General features: G+C 42.8%; 2 protein-coding genes across 4 annotated transcripts; both read right to left on the minus strand.

Annotated features, from left to right (window-relative positions):
* Nucleotides 1–231: 231 nt before the first annotated feature.
* Nucleotides 232–2,397, minus strand: slc25a11 (solute carrier family 25 member 11). Its single transcript, XM_061960448.2, has 9 exons — nucleotides 2,203–2,397; nucleotides 1,579–1,731; nucleotides 1,377–1,494; nucleotides 1,227–1,315; nucleotides 1,071–1,161; nucleotides 915–1,005; nucleotides 740–839; nucleotides 615–666; nucleotides 232–539 (listed from the first exon to the last, which is right to left on the minus strand). Exons 1-9 carry the CDS (start codon nucleotides 2,265–2,267, stop codon nucleotides 384–386), a joined length of 915 nt encoding a protein of 304 aa, XP_061816432.1. The 5' UTR covers nucleotides 2,268–2,397; the 3' UTR covers nucleotides 232–383.
* A 1,232-nt stretch (nucleotides 2,398–3,629) lies between these two features.
* Nucleotides 3,630–15,649, minus strand: LOC133606462 (voltage-gated potassium channel subunit beta-3-like). Of its 3 annotated transcripts, none has more exons than XM_061960445.1 (15): nucleotides 15,611–15,640; nucleotides 12,227–12,521; nucleotides 6,121–6,164; nucleotides 5,995–6,032; nucleotides 5,836–5,915; nucleotides 5,720–5,764; nucleotides 5,616–5,660; nucleotides 5,497–5,540; nucleotides 5,156–5,242; nucleotides 4,963–5,048; nucleotides 4,758–4,878; nucleotides 4,598–4,692; nucleotides 4,362–4,482; nucleotides 4,205–4,293; nucleotides 3,630–4,136 (listed from the first exon to the last, which is right to left on the minus strand). In XM_061960445.1, the coding sequence occupies exons 2-15, from the start codon at nucleotides 12,514–12,516 to the stop codon at nucleotides 4,044–4,046; spliced, it is 1,278 nt and encodes a 425-aa protein (XP_061816429.1). In that variant the 5' UTR covers nucleotides 12,517–12,521; nucleotides 15,611–15,640; the 3' UTR covers nucleotides 3,630–4,043. The 3 variants fall into 3 exon arrangements, with proteins under 3 accessions (XP_061816429.1, XP_061816430.1, XP_061816431.1); XM_061960446.1 differs by having other exon boundaries at nucleotides 12,227–12,518; nucleotides 15,611–15,634; XM_061960447.1 differs by lacking the exon at nucleotides 12,227–12,521 and having other exon boundaries at nucleotides 15,611–15,649.
* Between the last annotated feature and the right edge of the window lie 1,365 nt (nucleotides 15,650–17,014).

Raw genomic sequence — 17,014 nt, forward strand, 5'->3', positions numbered from 1 at the left:
GATGTATTAATGATGTTGTGATTTAATTATGTATTGTGACCTGAGGTTGTATTACCGATGTACTCGTGTCATAGCGATGTCTCAATGATGTACTGGTGATTATTAATGTATCCATGATAATGTATTAATAATGTAGTCCATTATTCAGCTTGGTAAAGTTGATCATCTTGGCTCATTCATGCAGTCCTTTGTGAGTTTGTGTTTTTCTAAGTATCACTTGGCTCACATGACTCCAATCTCAGTCTCCAACTTTATTCACCGTCGTCATCATGAAGCGTAACCATGGTTACAGCTGTTGGGCGTGTGTCTTGTGCAGCTCTTAACAGACTAAAAGCGTTACTCTGTTGTTGTTTTTTTACAAAAGGACAGGAAGCGGTGAGACGTTAGCGCTCCAGTACATAGGTCTTGTACAGGAGGTTCATCTGCTCCAGAAAGATGAAGGTGAGGACAGTGTGCGGTCCGAGGCGAGCGTAGTACGGTGTGAAACCTTTCCAGAGAGAGAAGAACCCCTCCTTGCCGACCACGCGCATCAACACTTCCTACGGTTACAAACACAAAACACAGGTGACCATACGTCCTCACTTCCGGTTTCTGCTTCCCGTCATGTGACTCACCAGCCCGTTCTTGTACTCCGGCTTGCCGTCAATCATCCTCATGTTCTGAATTCTGCAGGGCGCATTAAAGGAAGCATTGAATAGGACAAGAAAAATTCGGACAAGCGCGGCTAATCACATTTCACCTGGTCTTGACGATGTCAACGGGCATAGACGCCGCTGTGGTTACCAGACCACTAATCATACTGGCACAGAAATGACACAAGATGTTGTCCCCGAAGTAACCTGCGGGTCACATGAAGTACGTGAGGAGGCGTTTGCACGACTTTGAGGAGTGTGTGTGCACATGCCAATAAATACCAGAGTCCAGCAGCGCCTGTTTGGACTGTGAGTAAGACGCCAACTGGGCGGCGTTTACCACTACCGCTCGCGCCATGGTTGGAATACACCCCTGACACGCACAAAGAACATGGTGAGCCATAGCAGGTAGACATGGTGTGCAAAAGGCGATCTCACCCTCCACATCGTAGTGACGCCCTCCTCACGCGTGATCCGAGCCAGGGCATTAAAGACATTGGTGTAGCCACGACGCTGGTCTGCAGGAAGTCTGCACAGTCACGTCGGATTAGTATGTTAGTGTGGCTGACATATTGTTCATTAGGAGGCACTCACCGCCCGTCCGCTGTCATCCTGATGAGCGCCACTTCGGCCGGCGTGCCGACAAAGGCTCCCGTGGCTCCGGCTGTCATGCCGATCAGAGCCTGCACAAGGAGCATCACAATCAGAGCAGTCATTCCCGCCACACCAAGCTGCCCTGCATACCTTAAGGAAGAAGTTGGGCGGGCGTCCATCTGCCGATGTCATCTTCTCAAACAAAATAGTGTAGATGCCGAGACGGGTGGTTGTGTAGGTAGCCTGACGCAGCAGACCTGCAGACAAACTACACACACGCATACACACACACACACACAATGGTTGTCAACAGACCTGACAGGTGAAAAGTTTAGTGGGTGATCGATGCTACCCCGTATAGATGCCGCTGACGCCCTCGTTCTTCAAGATGGAGCCCAACGCGTGGAAACTGGTCTTGTACTCTTTGGCCTTTGTGCCCTGACCGCTGAGCTGCATGCGGTTTTTGACTAGGTCCAGTGGCTGTACGAACACGGTTGCGCCCATCCTGTGAATACCACACACGCACTCACGCAGTTAGTCGGGAAACCGCTGCATTTATTTAATTCAATGTATTTCATTATCATCCCTGGTTCAAAGTTTCAGTCATAAGAGTGGAGTTTGTTCCAGCAGCCCGTGTACAAAAACAACTAGTGTATATAAAAATTGTTGTCATCATCTGTTTTACACTAGAATGTTTTCATGAACTTAGTTGGGCATCCACCACTGTCCTCATTGCGCTAAATTCAAAATAATAATGTACACATTGGATTATTTAATTGATATTTTATTTATATTCATAGACGAAAAAAACGACAAAAGTAAGCGTTAAAACAGCATGACAGTCAAGACGAAATTGAGTAGGAGGAGCTACATGAATTAAAAAAAAGAAAAACAAAACAAACACAAACAGAAAGCTAATCGTTAGCTCATTTGCTAACTATAGCATGTTAGCTTGGCAGCTAGAGGCGTCGCTTACCCGGCCAAGCCTCCGAAGAGGAATTTGATGGCCTTTGGGGACGTCTTGGCCCTTCCTTCCGTCATGTTTGGGCCGGTTTATTGCCGGTCCGATTTCCGTTACCTGCCTGCCTGTGTCAGTGGGCCGGACTGTCCACCTGCTGTAGCCGGGACAAGGTGACACTGGAGCGACACGTCCGGGTCATGTGCGCATTCGGACCAATCATAAGCCGATGCTAAAGCGGTGGGGTTTGCTGCGTTCAGGGACCATGAACAGCTCGAAAATGTCACGTAATAAAAAAAAAACCGTGTAAAGTTTATATTTATTCCCCCTTCCTCTTGGAGAAAAAGTCACAGAAACATATCATTACTTAGACTTTTTTTGGAAGCAATATTGGACAGCGATATCAGCAAAATAATACTGTTGTGGTAAAAGTAAGGGAGGGCATATCAATCCGTTCCACATTTCGATTTTATCAATGCTAGGGTACCTTCAGTAAAGGATTAGTGTAACGAGATCATGTAATGTAATTCAGTTGTCTTGTAAGATTATTTCCACAAATATCTGTATTTTTGTTGTGTTCAAATGTATACATTTCTAATATTTAGTTTCTAAAGAGTAGTATAGTTTTTGCTTTTGTTTATTTATTATCACTGTTTATTTTCATTTGCTTGCGCAAATATAGCAGTCAATAATTATACTATTTTACTGATACTGTCACATTATGTTTATATATTGTTAAATTGTTTACCAATAAAGTTGTTGGTATGTGTGTATGGTATGTTTGCTAACATTTTAGTACTGTATTTTATTCTGATTATAATCATGATCAAAAAATCAAGGCAAAAACGATTGATCGATTGATATCTTTATGAGCGATATTGGCCCTGCATTTAGTCTGTATCGGATTGAAACCCAAAATTTGTAGTACCTCTAGTGGTAATATTTGTGGAGTATTGCAGAAAGCAGGCTTAGTTGATACTCATAAATGTGTGTAATCCCTGAAATTAAGGAAATTCAGTGTTTTCTCTTCCAAAAAAGAGAGATAAGTGAAACTCAGAGCAGTTATCATAATTTCTGTGAACCTAATCTGCTCACTGGCAGGTTTTCTTGAACAAACCCTGTTTTTTTCCAAGTCTCCTGATAATGATAATTTTGATGTTTATATGACTATAAACTATAAACTGGGATAGGCTGACCATAATAATTTGATATTTCATCATTGTAAATATATTCAACGAACATGTCAGCTTTATTAACGACAAAAATCAAAACAACTTGCCGACCAAAGCTGAAATGTTAGATGATTCTTATTTTAAGAAGTACATTTCAGATTTGTACATGATATGTATGATAAGCAAAATGTGCCTGGTCAATTCAGACTTCAAGTTTAAAAGAGTTTATTGAACCTCCTACCTACTCCAATAGCTCTAAATAATGCCAGTTGATTCGCATTGGTTGTATGACAAAAAGTAGGCGAGGTAATAAAACCTTTGAAGGCATGCCATCCCCAGGTAAGGTCAGGGGAAAATGTTGTTGCAGTAGTGGCACATTTTTTGTTGGTCTTTAAATGTGTTTATTTCTTTGTGCAGGTGTGGGCTAGTTGTAACACACACATATATACATACACACACAAGGTAAGGTGATCAACATGGACACATGCATGGGATCAGGAAAGTCACTAATAAACATGACATTTTGATAATACAAAAACATTACGTTATTTTGAAAAGTTGATGAAAAAAGTCAAACATTGTCATGGAGATGAGGATGAACAACCTGACAGGAAGTGGCATGTTCATGATGAACTTGGGGGTCACCACTTTTGTCTTCACACTCTCGGCCCCATCGTTAAATCCTGCTCAGCATCTCGCCTCCTTCTTGGGTTTTTTTGGCTTGTTGCCAAGCAACGAATCTATCTCTGCGATGAAGGGCGGAGTCAACTGTGATAGAACCTACAATAGAACAGGAAGTGTCAGACGGCTGGCCTGCGTGAATGGTCGCCTTTGGTGCAGATTATTACCCTGATGGAGTTGAGGTTCTCCAGCAGTTGATCCGTGTTGGAAGCACCAAGCAGAACCGAACTGACGCCTTGGCTGCGCAAACACCAAGCTGATAGGCAGGAAGTGATGTGTTACAACTTCCTGAGTGTGTGTGTGCATGTGCGTAGGCTGCAGTACCGATGGCCAGCTGAGCGGAGGTGCAGTTGAGTCGGTCAGCCAGCAGGTGAAGCTCTTTGACTTTACTCAGTTGCTGTTTGCCTTCATTACTGCAAAGACGTTCCTTCAGCCATGCATAACCCTACAAACACACACACACACACACACACATACACATGCACGTGGTAATGATGAGAAATATGTGGTCAAGAATGGCGATTATAGGTGTCACAGTACGTGTGTCCCCGCAAGTGCACCTTCATGGCAGCTCTGGAGCCCTGGGGGACGTCATTGTTGTATTTTCCTGTTAGCATTCCGCATGCTAATGGTGACCATGTCATTGCTCCAACACCTGAGAAACAGCACTCTTAAATGTGTGCATACGTACGCACGTGTGTTTGTGTGTGCGCACCATACCGATCTTGTGATAGAGTTCAGGCAGGTGTAACTCTACTTTTTCTCGTTGGAAGTAGTGATACTCGGCCTGCTCACACACCGGAGGAACCAGATTAAACTGGCGAGCAATGGAGTATGCTTCCTGACTCACACACACACACACACACACACAGTTGTCATGATGCTCCACAGAGGTTAGGTGTATTGATGTCTTCATGGAGTTTACCATGATTTCCACGGCATTCCAGCGTGAGGTCCCCCAGTACATCGCCATGCCCTGACCGATCACAAAGGTCATTGCTCGCACCACCTCTGTATACACACACACACACACACACACACACACACACAGACACACAGACGTATGTTCACAATGCTAATGTCGGCACGGTATCTTTTGACGCTGCTTGTGCTCTAACCCTCCATGGGTGTGCTGAGATCACTTCTGTTGGCGAAGACTATGTCAACGTATTCCAGCTGGAGCCTGGCGAGAGAACCACGCAACCCTTTTACACACACCACACACACAAACACACACCATTTTTTTCAGCTCCTACTTGTGTTACTAAAAACAGAAGCTGGAATAAAGTTGGTATTGATCACAATAAGAAGTTGTCATAATGTCTTGTCAACATCAAATAAAGGACAGGAAGTGACAGGAAGTTCAGCTGCTGTGTGTAGTCTATGTCTGTGACTTCACACTTTGGTGACGGTTGTGGTGTTTAGTTGGAGCATATCTCAAAATGTACGTGTTGCTCACCTTCAATAATGTGTTTCCGTGACAACCCTCGCTCGGTCTCGGCGCTGCAAATGCACAAAGTGACTTAGAATGTTAACAAGCATGACAGGTCATGTGACTTGATGTCCTCGGCGACTCACTGTCCTCCCCAGTAGATCTTTGTGGTCACCACGTAGCTGGACCTCCTTACGACAACACGCATGGTCACACGTTGCTGTTGTGAAACCTTCATCTTAAACCTTACCTCCATTCTTTTTTCTTGAGGATGTTTCCCAAAGTTGTTTCAGCCCTGAAAGACATCATCACGTGACTATGTTGAGTCACAACGTCACATGATTACACACATGGTTTCTAGTGTACCTGCCAGAGGCGTAGACTTCAGCCGTGTCAAACAAGTTGACGCCGTTGTCGTACGCCAACGTCATCACACTCTCCGCCATCTGTACACACACAGAGTCAAGGCCTGTTTTTGCCGTCCCTCACACGCCCACACACGACCACACACAGTCACACACACACCTCGTCTGAGATCTGAGAGCCGAACGTCACCCACGTTCCTGTGGAGACAAAAAAAAACAACACATCACATTTCTGTGTGTGTGTGTGTGTGTGTGTGTGTGTTAGTGTGTAATATTCAGTGATCACCTAGTCCCAAGCAGGACACTCGGAGTCCAGATTTTCCAAGATTCCTGAAAAAAATGTGTTTACTAACAAAACATCATGGCGGAGCCAGAAGTCGAGTTTCTTGACATGGAGATATTCTCACTACTTTTCTTTTGTCGAGCACAAAGAAAAGAACATTTGAGTTAAATGTAAGTTGTGTCTTGGATCAAAGGTCCTATCTACTGCCCAAAACAGCTATTCAAATCTGCTTGAAACAGCTACAAAAGCAACATGCTTCGACAAAGCTAGTAAAGAGAGACACACTTCACCTCCACCTCCAACAGCGGCTGGATTTTAACGGAGGGACTACTAGCCAGGACAACATTGATAGAGACATTGCAGCGTATGTGCTAGAAGACATGCAGGCTATTTCTACAGTGGAGTCACCCGCTTTCAGGCAGCTGGACACAGTGGAAAGTGAGTACATAAACATGAAAAGCAAGCTAAAGAAAACACTCCAAACTCTGCCTCTGCTCATCATTCAGCACTGAAGGTACACACACTCTGTCAATTCTCTTATATACTCTTTAATTCTAGACTTCTAGAGTGTTTGATTATCACATCACTCTAAATGTATAGACTATAAAGTTCACAAACATAAAGAGGGATCCTAGTGGGCCAGGCCAATCTTTCCTTTTCTCTAAACTAAAACTTGGAAAATGCGTAGTGTTCTGGGCTTCACTGAAGACATGATTTTATTTCACAATTCCTTGAGAGAGAAAAAATGCCTGGTTAGGCTTTGTGTATGTCATGTGTGCCTTCTTTGGGTGAAGCCAGGTTTACAGCTATGTTGTGACATGTTATTATGCTGTTTGTTACTTATGTATGTTATGTTGCAGCTATTTAAATTAGTTTTGTCAATTTGTTCTGGCCTGAATCAAATTGGCCCTTTGTAACATATATTTGTCTGTGTGTTGTATGTAGACCACATTGCTTAGCAGAGTTCAGTGATGCAAATGCATGTCAAGTTGATCAACAGATTGTATTATTCTCCAGTGCAATAACAGTACTGAAATGAAGGCTAAAAGGGCATTAATGGGAGCCTTAAAAAAAAAAAAGAAGAAAAATAGAAGTAACTAAATAGTTACTTTTCACAGTAACGCTTTAGTTTTTGGTTTAAGTAACTGAGTTAGTAACTGAGTTACTTTTGAAATAAAGTAGCTAGTAACTGTAACTAGTTACTGGTTTACAGTAACTAACCCAACACCGCTTATAATCTACTGATTCCTGCTTGCAAAGACACATTCGTTTGACTCGTCCGAGAGGCTTCGTCCAGCGTGCACTGTCACATGACACCAATCCACCAATCCAACGTAAGCACTAGTGACGTTTGACTCCTTTTCACCAAACAGACCCTGGCAGTCACATGACCACACACTCAAACTACAGACTGTAAAAAGTGATCTAATGTCACACGAGGCAGCACAACACTTCATTGTTTACTTACAGAAAAAAGAACATGAATAATATCTGTGTCACAATGTTCACATTACAGCCTACAAGAATTCCACATCCAACTAGAGAACATACAATGCGGTAAGTTGTAGATTGTTTTGTTTTAGCTGCACATAGGCTAACACTAGCACTGTTAATTGTGCATCTTATCTAGTACATAGGGTCTCTGACAAACACACGCACACAAACATATACACACACCTATGACGATTGTAGTGCAAGAACCATTGAAAATTAGCCCCTAAATAAATCAGAAGTTACAGGCCTGTTTTTGCTATTGGTAATGTAGGCGCAAATGTGAGGCCGCACGCACACAAAAAAAAAATTCAAAACTGAACTTGCCAGTTTTCTCGACTACCACCACTCATTTCAGTTAGTTGTACATTTTATGTAGAGAAGGCGGCACATTGGCTCCAAGATAAAGGCGGCAATTTGTCGGCCTGTCTTTCTAAAATGCAGGGTAATTGTCCTCATTTCCAAAAGCTGCCTCTGCAAGGGGATGGGGTGGGGGGATCAACTTGCGACTGCAGGGGTTGGCAAGGGTTAGAGTGCCAAGGATAGACTGATCTCACAGACAAGTGAGGCAACAACACAAACGGCTTCCAAGTAAATAGTATTTAATTCCTAAAATTAAAATTGACCCATATTTACCTACATGTAATTAATTGGGTTATGTGAAAAATGGGGAGGAGGGGAGAGTCTGCGGTCTCCGGTTGATTGACGGGTGAATGGATGATGTTACCATGTTGGCAAAAGGTAATGAAAAAGTTAATGATGTCGAGTCTTCATCTCGACATCATTTATTTTGGATCAAAATAAAATACTAAATAAGCCATCAGGTGCCATCAGTTTAGAAAAAGAAGAACAGAAGATGACAAACTTGACAAAAGGCATGCAGATTTCTATGAGTGACTGAGTGACAGTAGGCTATAGGCTATTAATTAGCCACAGAAGACTGTATTTGGTTTTTAGTTTTGCTAAACTAACAACTGTAAAAATTGAGGCCTCATGTCATGCAACTACTGTAATTTCACCCATCGGCAACCTAGTCTAGTTTGTGTTTGCAACACAACAAGTGTCACGGCGCGGGCTCAAACCCGCTTTTCTCCGGCAGCTGGGTCTGCCAGCACCTCCATTGGCAGCGCGCCGAGACACGCCCCTGCTCGCGCTGGCTGCATCACGCTAATGTTGTGTCGTTTGCGAACGATTCGTTCGAACGAACGAATCTTTTGAGTGAACGTACTGAACCGAATCACTTCATGAACTGATTCGTTCCTTTCTCAGTTCAGTTGAGCTCCGCCGCGACCATGCCGGTATGAGTGGAACTGGCGCATTCTGTGACTCACTGAACCCTCGACGACGGCGAACGACGCAGCCAGCTACTCATCATGGGGGCGGGGGGAGGGACTGAGCGAACGATTCGTTCACCGCGGATTAACCACATGAATCACTTAGTGAACGACAACGCTCTCGCTCTCTGCTCTGCTTGCCCCAATGCCGCGAGTGATTCTCCTCCCGTCGCGGGGATATGTTTCATGCCATTGGCATCCGTTCTCCATTCATTCTCCAAGCTAACGGCTAATGTTGACTCAAGCCACATGAAAACAAACACACACACGCGCCCCGTCCCCATTATCTCAACACATAAAGTTATGAGAGTAGAGGAGACAGAAATAAAGTCAGTGCAGGGCAAGGCTGAGCAGCAGCGACGCGAGGGGGAGGGGCGGGGGGCAAAGTGTAGGGCAGGCTGTTTGAGAAGATTTCAAATAAAAATAATAACTAATGTATGTATGTATATACATAGGCTATTATTTATATAGATTTTTATATTATTTAAGCTATTTATTTTCTTTTTTATTGCATATTTAAGTTGATATTTCCATTTTTATATTTTTAAATGTAAGCTACAGAAATTTTAGTTATAATGTTGGCTTTTCTGGCACTTGGTTTAATATTTGTTTTGTTTTATTTAAGGTAGCCTATTTATTTTCTTTTTGTTTGCACATTTAAGTTAATATTTTCTTTGTTATATTTTTAAACGTAGGCTACAGAACATTTAGTTTTTATGTTAGCATTTCTGGCTCTTAATTTATTTGTTTTATTTTGAAGGTATTTATTTTCTTTTTGTTTGCATATTTAAGTTTACATTTTCTTTGCTACAGAACATTTAGTTTTTATGTTGGCATTTGTTAAGGGTTTCTTAATTTAATATTTGTTTTTGCACTAAACAAACGAGGCCTATTTATTTAACTGTTGATTGCAAGCATTTTAGTAGGCTATAACTATTTTTTTTATTTCCCACTTTTATTTATTTCTTATTTTCATTTCAGTGCAATAAAACATATTTAACAACAGGACTCGCGAACCTACTGACACAGAAAACTGACTGTGTCGCGGAGGAGGACGTCACATTGAGGCTCTCGTTCAGTCACTGTGCGTGTCGTTCATTGGGTGCTGAGGGCTTGTGTCGTTCGCGAACTGACACACACCGAGATCTGCCGCTGGGGAAGCTATTACTGACTGACTCATGATTCGCCGACCTGCCCACAGAACTGCTGCTGCAGAAGTGATTCGGTGAACAAATTTTTTGAACGAATCAATTTAAGGAACTGATTCTAGTGATTCAGTACAGTCAAAAGAACTGCCGATCCCATCACTACATCACGCCCACATGCCGGCTAGGCTGTGGGCGATCAGCAATCAACGCACCTGGGACTGATGAGGGCGAGCTGTATATAGACCAGTGGACTTAAGGATCCTCGCCGGAACTTAATCTTCTATTACCTTTGTAAGCACCCCATGTCTGGCCTCCATCCCGCGAACTCGCTCTCCCCCTGTGACTTCCTTGTTTCCGTCGTGTCTAATGTTCCTGTTGTCTTCCCGCAGCGCTCCCCGTGTTCTCCTGTTGTTCCCCTCTGGTTCTTTGGCTGCCCCTTTTGAATTCTCGACCTCCTGCTTGGACACGGACCTCTGACGCCTCGCCATTCGCCCTGACCATCTGCCTGCCCCACGGACTGCCTTCTTGCCTTGTCCCTCCTCTCGATTCAACACTATGGTAAAACGCTCATGTAATTCCCACACCTAGTCTAACACCATACACTCCTGAATTTTGCTCACACTCCATTCTCTAGTTTATTTATAGTATTATTGTTGATTATTATATATATATTATAATATATATATAATAAAATACATAGAGCTATACCGCCCCCTTCTGTCTATGCCGTCTCAACTCCTCCTGAAACGTAACAAGTGCAAATTCGCACAGACATTCTGACTGGAATTGTTTATTACTATACGCTGCATGTTAATAACCAAAGGATGGTTCGCCCAGGGCGTAAATGTCGCCAGGACCACCTCTGCACTCACTAGTTACTCATTACAGTACTTGAGTACTTTTTTCACTGAATAATTACTCTTACTGATGTAATTATTTGGATGACTTATTTTTGTTTAAGTTTTACTTGAGTCATAATACTCTAAAGCACAGGTGTCAAGCTCAAGGCCTGGGCTGGGGGCCAGATCTAGCCCGCCACGTCATCTAAAATGGCCCACCACATCATTTAATGTGGTCTGTCATGTCATCAATGTGGTCCTTAGTGTCATTTGTGTGGCCCGCTATGTAATTTAATGTAGACTGTCACATCATTTATGTGGCCTGCTATATTAATCAACGTGATCTGCCACATCAAATGATGCAGTCCTCTGTGGCAGCCTTAATTTCAATGTGGCCCTCAATAAAAACAAGTTTGACACCCCTGCTCTAAAGCAACAGTACTCTTACTTAAGTACAATTTCCCCCCCACTCTACCCACCTACCTGTCATATCTGCCCTGAGCTTTGTATATGAGGTGCAGTGCAGCACCTGACTCAATTGGGGCCCTAAGTGGAACTTTCTTTTGAGGTCCCCTTTACAAATAATGTTCCCACTTTTTAATTTATGTGGAACACTTTCTAATCAAAATTTTTATTGAATTTAATGCTTTTTTTTGTACTAAAATTAATTCATGTAAAATGAATTGTTCAATACTTGTTTAGATTAGTGCAAAATGAAACTGGGATAAGCCCCAGTCCCCGCGACACCTAGAAGACAAGACATAAATGGAAACATCATTAAAACATAAGATTGCAAATGTTCCTGACACATTTGTAAGTGGATTCACTAAAAGTACGATTTTTTATGTGACTACAGTACTAATGCTGCTCGCCACAAAGACCAGCGAGGGTGTTGAGAAAAATTTGCCATCATATACATTTGCGGTAAAATTTAATTGACATTTTACATTCTCTTTTTTACGCAAAACTGAGCCCCCCATCGATTTCTGGGCCCTATGCACAGTGTGTGGTGTAAGGGAAGGGCGTCCCTGACGTGAAGCAGGCAGCCTTCTTGCTGCTCGCGTTACAGCACCTGCATTGCCACGGTAACCAGGTGTTAGCCTTCATGAACGCCAATGAGTTGATGGTCAAATTAATAAGGGCTTGGCCTTAAAGCTAAGCTCCGCCTCTAGTTTCCAAATGAAAGTGGTGTGACTGATGTGCACTGGTGACCATTTTCTGTCATTACAGCAAACAAGTGCCAGCGGCGTGAAAGTCAATGACAGTGTTCCTTGTTTGCCAGCGATCACCATCTCACCTGTACGCCATGCCACTCTCCTCTATGGTGACATCACACTCCTTCAGGTAGACCTCCAGCCTACGTCGCTCCATCACCCTCTTGGCTGCCTCCAGGATGTGAGACGCCAGTACGGATTCTTCCTTCTCTTTGCTCTCCTTCTTGCTGTCGACCCTGTCCACTTTCCCACAATGCACTCTGTTCGCCTTGGGCTTCTTGTTGAAGCCGTACAGCTCTTCCACAGAAAACTTGGCACCTTTGCCGCCCGAGCCCCCTGCAACTCCTACCACCGACGCCCGGCCCGCAAACATGGCTGCTAGAGATTGCACAAGGAGTGCTAACGTTAGTAGCCATAACCATAGACTTACAGTATATACAGTTCAGATACATCATTAAAAGCGTTGGCCCGTAGCTGCAATACGCCAGTGTGTTCTCCACATTGGATGTGGCAGATCTGCCCCGTAAACCAATGCAAGGAAACAAACCAAACTTTTTTTCCGTTCACTTTTACCACATCCAATATGGTGTTGACATATTATTCAGCGTTCAGTGCAGCATCGGTGTAAAGTGCATCCAGAAAGTATTCACAGCGCTGAACTTTTTCCACATTTTGTCTTGTTACAGCCTTATTCCAAAATGGAATCAATTAATTTGTGTCTTAGAAAGTCTACACACAGTACCCCATAATCACAATAGGAGTTTTTATTTTATAGATTGTTGCAAATGTATCAAAAATACAAAACTAAGATATCACGTAAGTATTCACAGCCTTTGCCATTAAGCTCAAAAGTGAGTTGAGGTGCATCCTGTTTTACCTGATCATCCTTTAGATGTTCCTACAGCTTAGAGTCCACCCGTGGTAAATTCAATTGGTTGGACATGATTTACAAAGGGACACATGTTGGAAATGTCCCACACTTGACAGTGCATGGCAGAACACAAACCAAGCATGAAGTTGAAGGATCTCTCTGTCGACCTCTGTGACCAGATCTTCTCGAGGGACCAATGTGGGGAAGGGTACAGAAAAATATCTGCTGCCTAGAAGGTTCCAGTGAGCACAGTGGCCTCCATCATGCGTAAATGAAAGAAGTTTGGAATCGCCAGGATTCTTCCTAAAGCTAACCAGCCGTCTAAACTGAGCGATCAGGGGAGAAGGGCTCTAGTCAGAGAGGTGATCAAGAAACCGATCTGTCAGAGCTACAGCAAAGAGGAGAACCTTCCAGAAGGACAACCAATCAGGCCTGTGTGGTAGTTAAAGTTAAAGTACCACACAATGTCACACACAATGTGGTGAAATTTGTCCTCTGCATTTGACCCATCCTCTTGTTCACTCCCTGGGAGGTGAGGCGAGCAGTGGGCAGCAGCAGTGGTCGCACCCGGGAATCATTTTTGGTGATTTAACCCCCAATTCCAACCCTTGATGCTGAGTCCCAAGCAGGGAGGTAATGGGTTCCATTTTTATAGTCTTTGGTATGACTCGGCCGGGGTTTGAACTCACAACCAACCGATCTCAGGGCGGACACTCTAACCACTAGGCCAGTGGTTCTTAACCTGGATTCGATCGAACCCTCGGGGTTCAGTGAGTCGGCCTCAGGGGTTCGGCGGAGGTCAAAACACACCCGACTCATCGTGTAAATACAAACTTCTCCCTATCGGCGTATTACAGATACGGCAACAGCTGACTGAGTTGCAGGTGCGTAATTTGTTGTGAGTTTATGCACCGTGTTGGTTTTGTTGTTTGAACAAGGTGATGTTCATGCACGGTTCATTTTATGCACCAGTAAAAAAACATGGTAACACTTTAGTATGGGGAACATATTCACCATCAATTGGTTGCTTATTAAACATGCAAATTAGTAACATATTGGCTCTTAACTAGTCATTATTAAGTAGTTATTAATGCCTTATTCGGCATGGCCTTATTATAACCCTAACCCTCTAATCCTGACCCTAACCCTAACCAAATAACTCTAAATTAAGTCTTTATTACTTAGAATATGTTCCCCTAGTGTCCAAATAACTCTAAATTAAGTCTTTGTTACTTAGAATATGTTCCCCATACTAAAGTGTTACCAAAAACATATAACTTTTGTCTTGAATTTGAAAAAAAAAAAAAAATTCACTAAAGAAGGGTTTGGCGAATGCGCATATGAAACTGGTGGGGTTCGGTATCTCCAACAAGGTTAAGAACCACTGCACTAGGCCATTAAGTAGGTAGTAGTGGCCAGACGGAAGTAATTTCTTAGTAAAAAGCACATGGCATCCCGCCTGGAGGTTGCCAAAATGCACCTGAAAGGCTCTCATACCGTGAGAAACAAAATTCTAAGGTCTGAAGAGACAAAGATTGAACTCTTTCGTGTGAATGCCAGGCATCATGTTTGACAGAAACTCGGCACCACTCATCACCAGGTCCATACCATCCCTACACTAAAGTTTGGTTGTGCAGCATCATGCCGTGGGGATGTTTTTCAGCGGCAGGATCCAGAAGACTAGTCAGGATAGAGGGGAAGAGGAATGCAGCAATGTACAGAGACATCCAGGAGGAAAACTGCTCCATGAGCACTCTTGAACTCAGACTGGGGCAACCGTTCATCTTTCAGCAGGACAACGACCCTGAGTACACAGCCAAAATGTCAAAAGAATGGCTTCAGGACAACTCTGTAAATTTCCTTGAGTGGCCGAGTCAGAGACCAGACTTGAATCCGATGGAACATCCCTGGAGAGATCTGAAAATGGCCGTGTACCGATGCTTCCTATCCAACCCGATGGAGATTGAGAGGTACTGCAAAGAGGAATGGGCAAAACCGCCCAGAGACACAACTGCCAAGCTTGTGGCATCATATTAAAAAAACTAGTAAATTTAACTTAAATTAAATTATTGAGCAAAGGCTGTGCTTATGTACATGTTATTTGTTATTTATTTATTAATACATTTCAAAAAAACTCTTAATTTGTGTTTCACATTGTCATTTTGGGGTATTTTGTGTAGAACTTTGAGGACGAAATTGATTTTTCTTCCATTTTGGAATAAAGCTCTAACATGACTTGTCCAAGGTGTACCCCGCCTTCCGCCCGATTGTAGCTGAGATAGGCTCCAGCACCCCCCGCTACCCTGAAGGGAATAAGCGGTAGAAAATGGATGGATGGATAACAAAATGTAGAAAAAGTGAAGCGTTGTGAATACTTTCCAGATGCACTGTATCTATGGTCTAAAGTGACATAAATCTCATTTAAAGATGATATAATGTCCCAGCGCATAAGCTAAGTATATAAATGCTAATAAAGCCACCATAGACAACAAAACCTTCTTTGTTTTTGACGTGTGTGACTTGGCTTTATCATCTTCCTCTAATGACATTACCTTTCTCATCAGCCCCCTGCAGGAAACAAAGCAAACTGTCCTACCTGGTCGTTGGCGTGTCCAGTTGTCTTCACCTGTCTGCTGGTGTGCCCTTGGTTCATCCTCCCCTCCTTTAAAATCAACCCACTTGTCCTAATCCGACCAATCAGAGCTCCCGTTTCATGATTAAAAGTAAAAACACCAAAATACTCCAGCCTGTGTGCAGATGTCACAAATGGCCGTTTGCCCACTTTCTTATATGATCAAACACTAATCCCACTCCACCCCGGATCATATTGGTTACACTGAATTTAGGCCAGCTGTAACCTCTGACCCCTGTGCAGTTGATCCCCACTGACAACAATTGATGACCTTGACGGGCCATGTGACCACATCCTGGTGGTCATACGTGTCCATTATGGGTAATCTCTTTCTTGACTCACATGACCGTGATACAGACACTAATACTTTTTTACGTGGGTATAATCAGAATAAAACAGATTTCAAGCAATGTATATGTATATATATATATCAACAATTGCATTTGTGAATGATTTAACATATCAATACAACAGTGTTAAGACAATGTATCAATATCAACACAATATTACAATTAATCTCCTGTTTTACATAATTGTTTGAGCAAGGTAAATCAAAGAGTGTAAAATATAAACAATATAAAAATATACAACACCAGTAACAATGTAACAATATAAACAACATCCGATCCAGTGACGTGCAGTCACTAGAGGCAGGTGAGGCGGGGCCTCACCTGCCATCATGGAAAGAAAAGAAGAAAAAAAAAAAATATATATATATATATATTAAATTGTTAAATGTATCCAGTGATTATACTATAAAGTTATTTTCCATTTAACTTCATCAGTTTTAGATTATTTTTATTCAAAATCGATGAATTTTCACATTTGCCGTTCAAATACTGAGAAGAGACGGTGCGGTGATCAGCAGCCAGTTGAGGCACGTCACTCATTTGTGCCTCACCATGGATTGCGGACTCGGCTAACTGCTGGCCTGCTGTGCAGTGAGACCGTATTGCTATATGAACTATATTATACATTTCCATAGTTTAGTTAGCTGAGGTATATAATGTACAGTGTATTTTGTCAACAACTGTATGTGTGTAACGTATTTCTTGTGCTGAGCAATCATAAAACGGCTGCAAAAGACGCACTGGCTGAGGCTCGCAGTAATCCGCCTCCTGCACCCCCGCCGTAGAATTTGCACCCCCTGACGGGAGTGTTATATCAACTAAAGCCCACACTTAAACTTTCCACGTGCAAGATTGAATCTATTTAAAAAAGTTATTTCATAAGAAGCCAAAAAGTGCAAAAACAATAATGTTCGTGTTGGAGGAGTTGTGAATGACTGCAGGGCCACAACATTAGGTACACCTGCAGACTGCAGGTGTACCTAATTCACAACTCCTCCAACACGAACATTATTGTTTT

This window comes from Nerophis lumbriciformis, linkage group LG05, assembly GCF_033978685.3.
Source record: "Nerophis lumbriciformis linkage group LG05, RoL_Nlum_v2.1, whole genome shotgun sequence".
NCBI lineage: Eukaryota > Metazoa > Chordata > Actinopteri > Syngnathiformes > Syngnathidae > Nerophis > Nerophis lumbriciformis.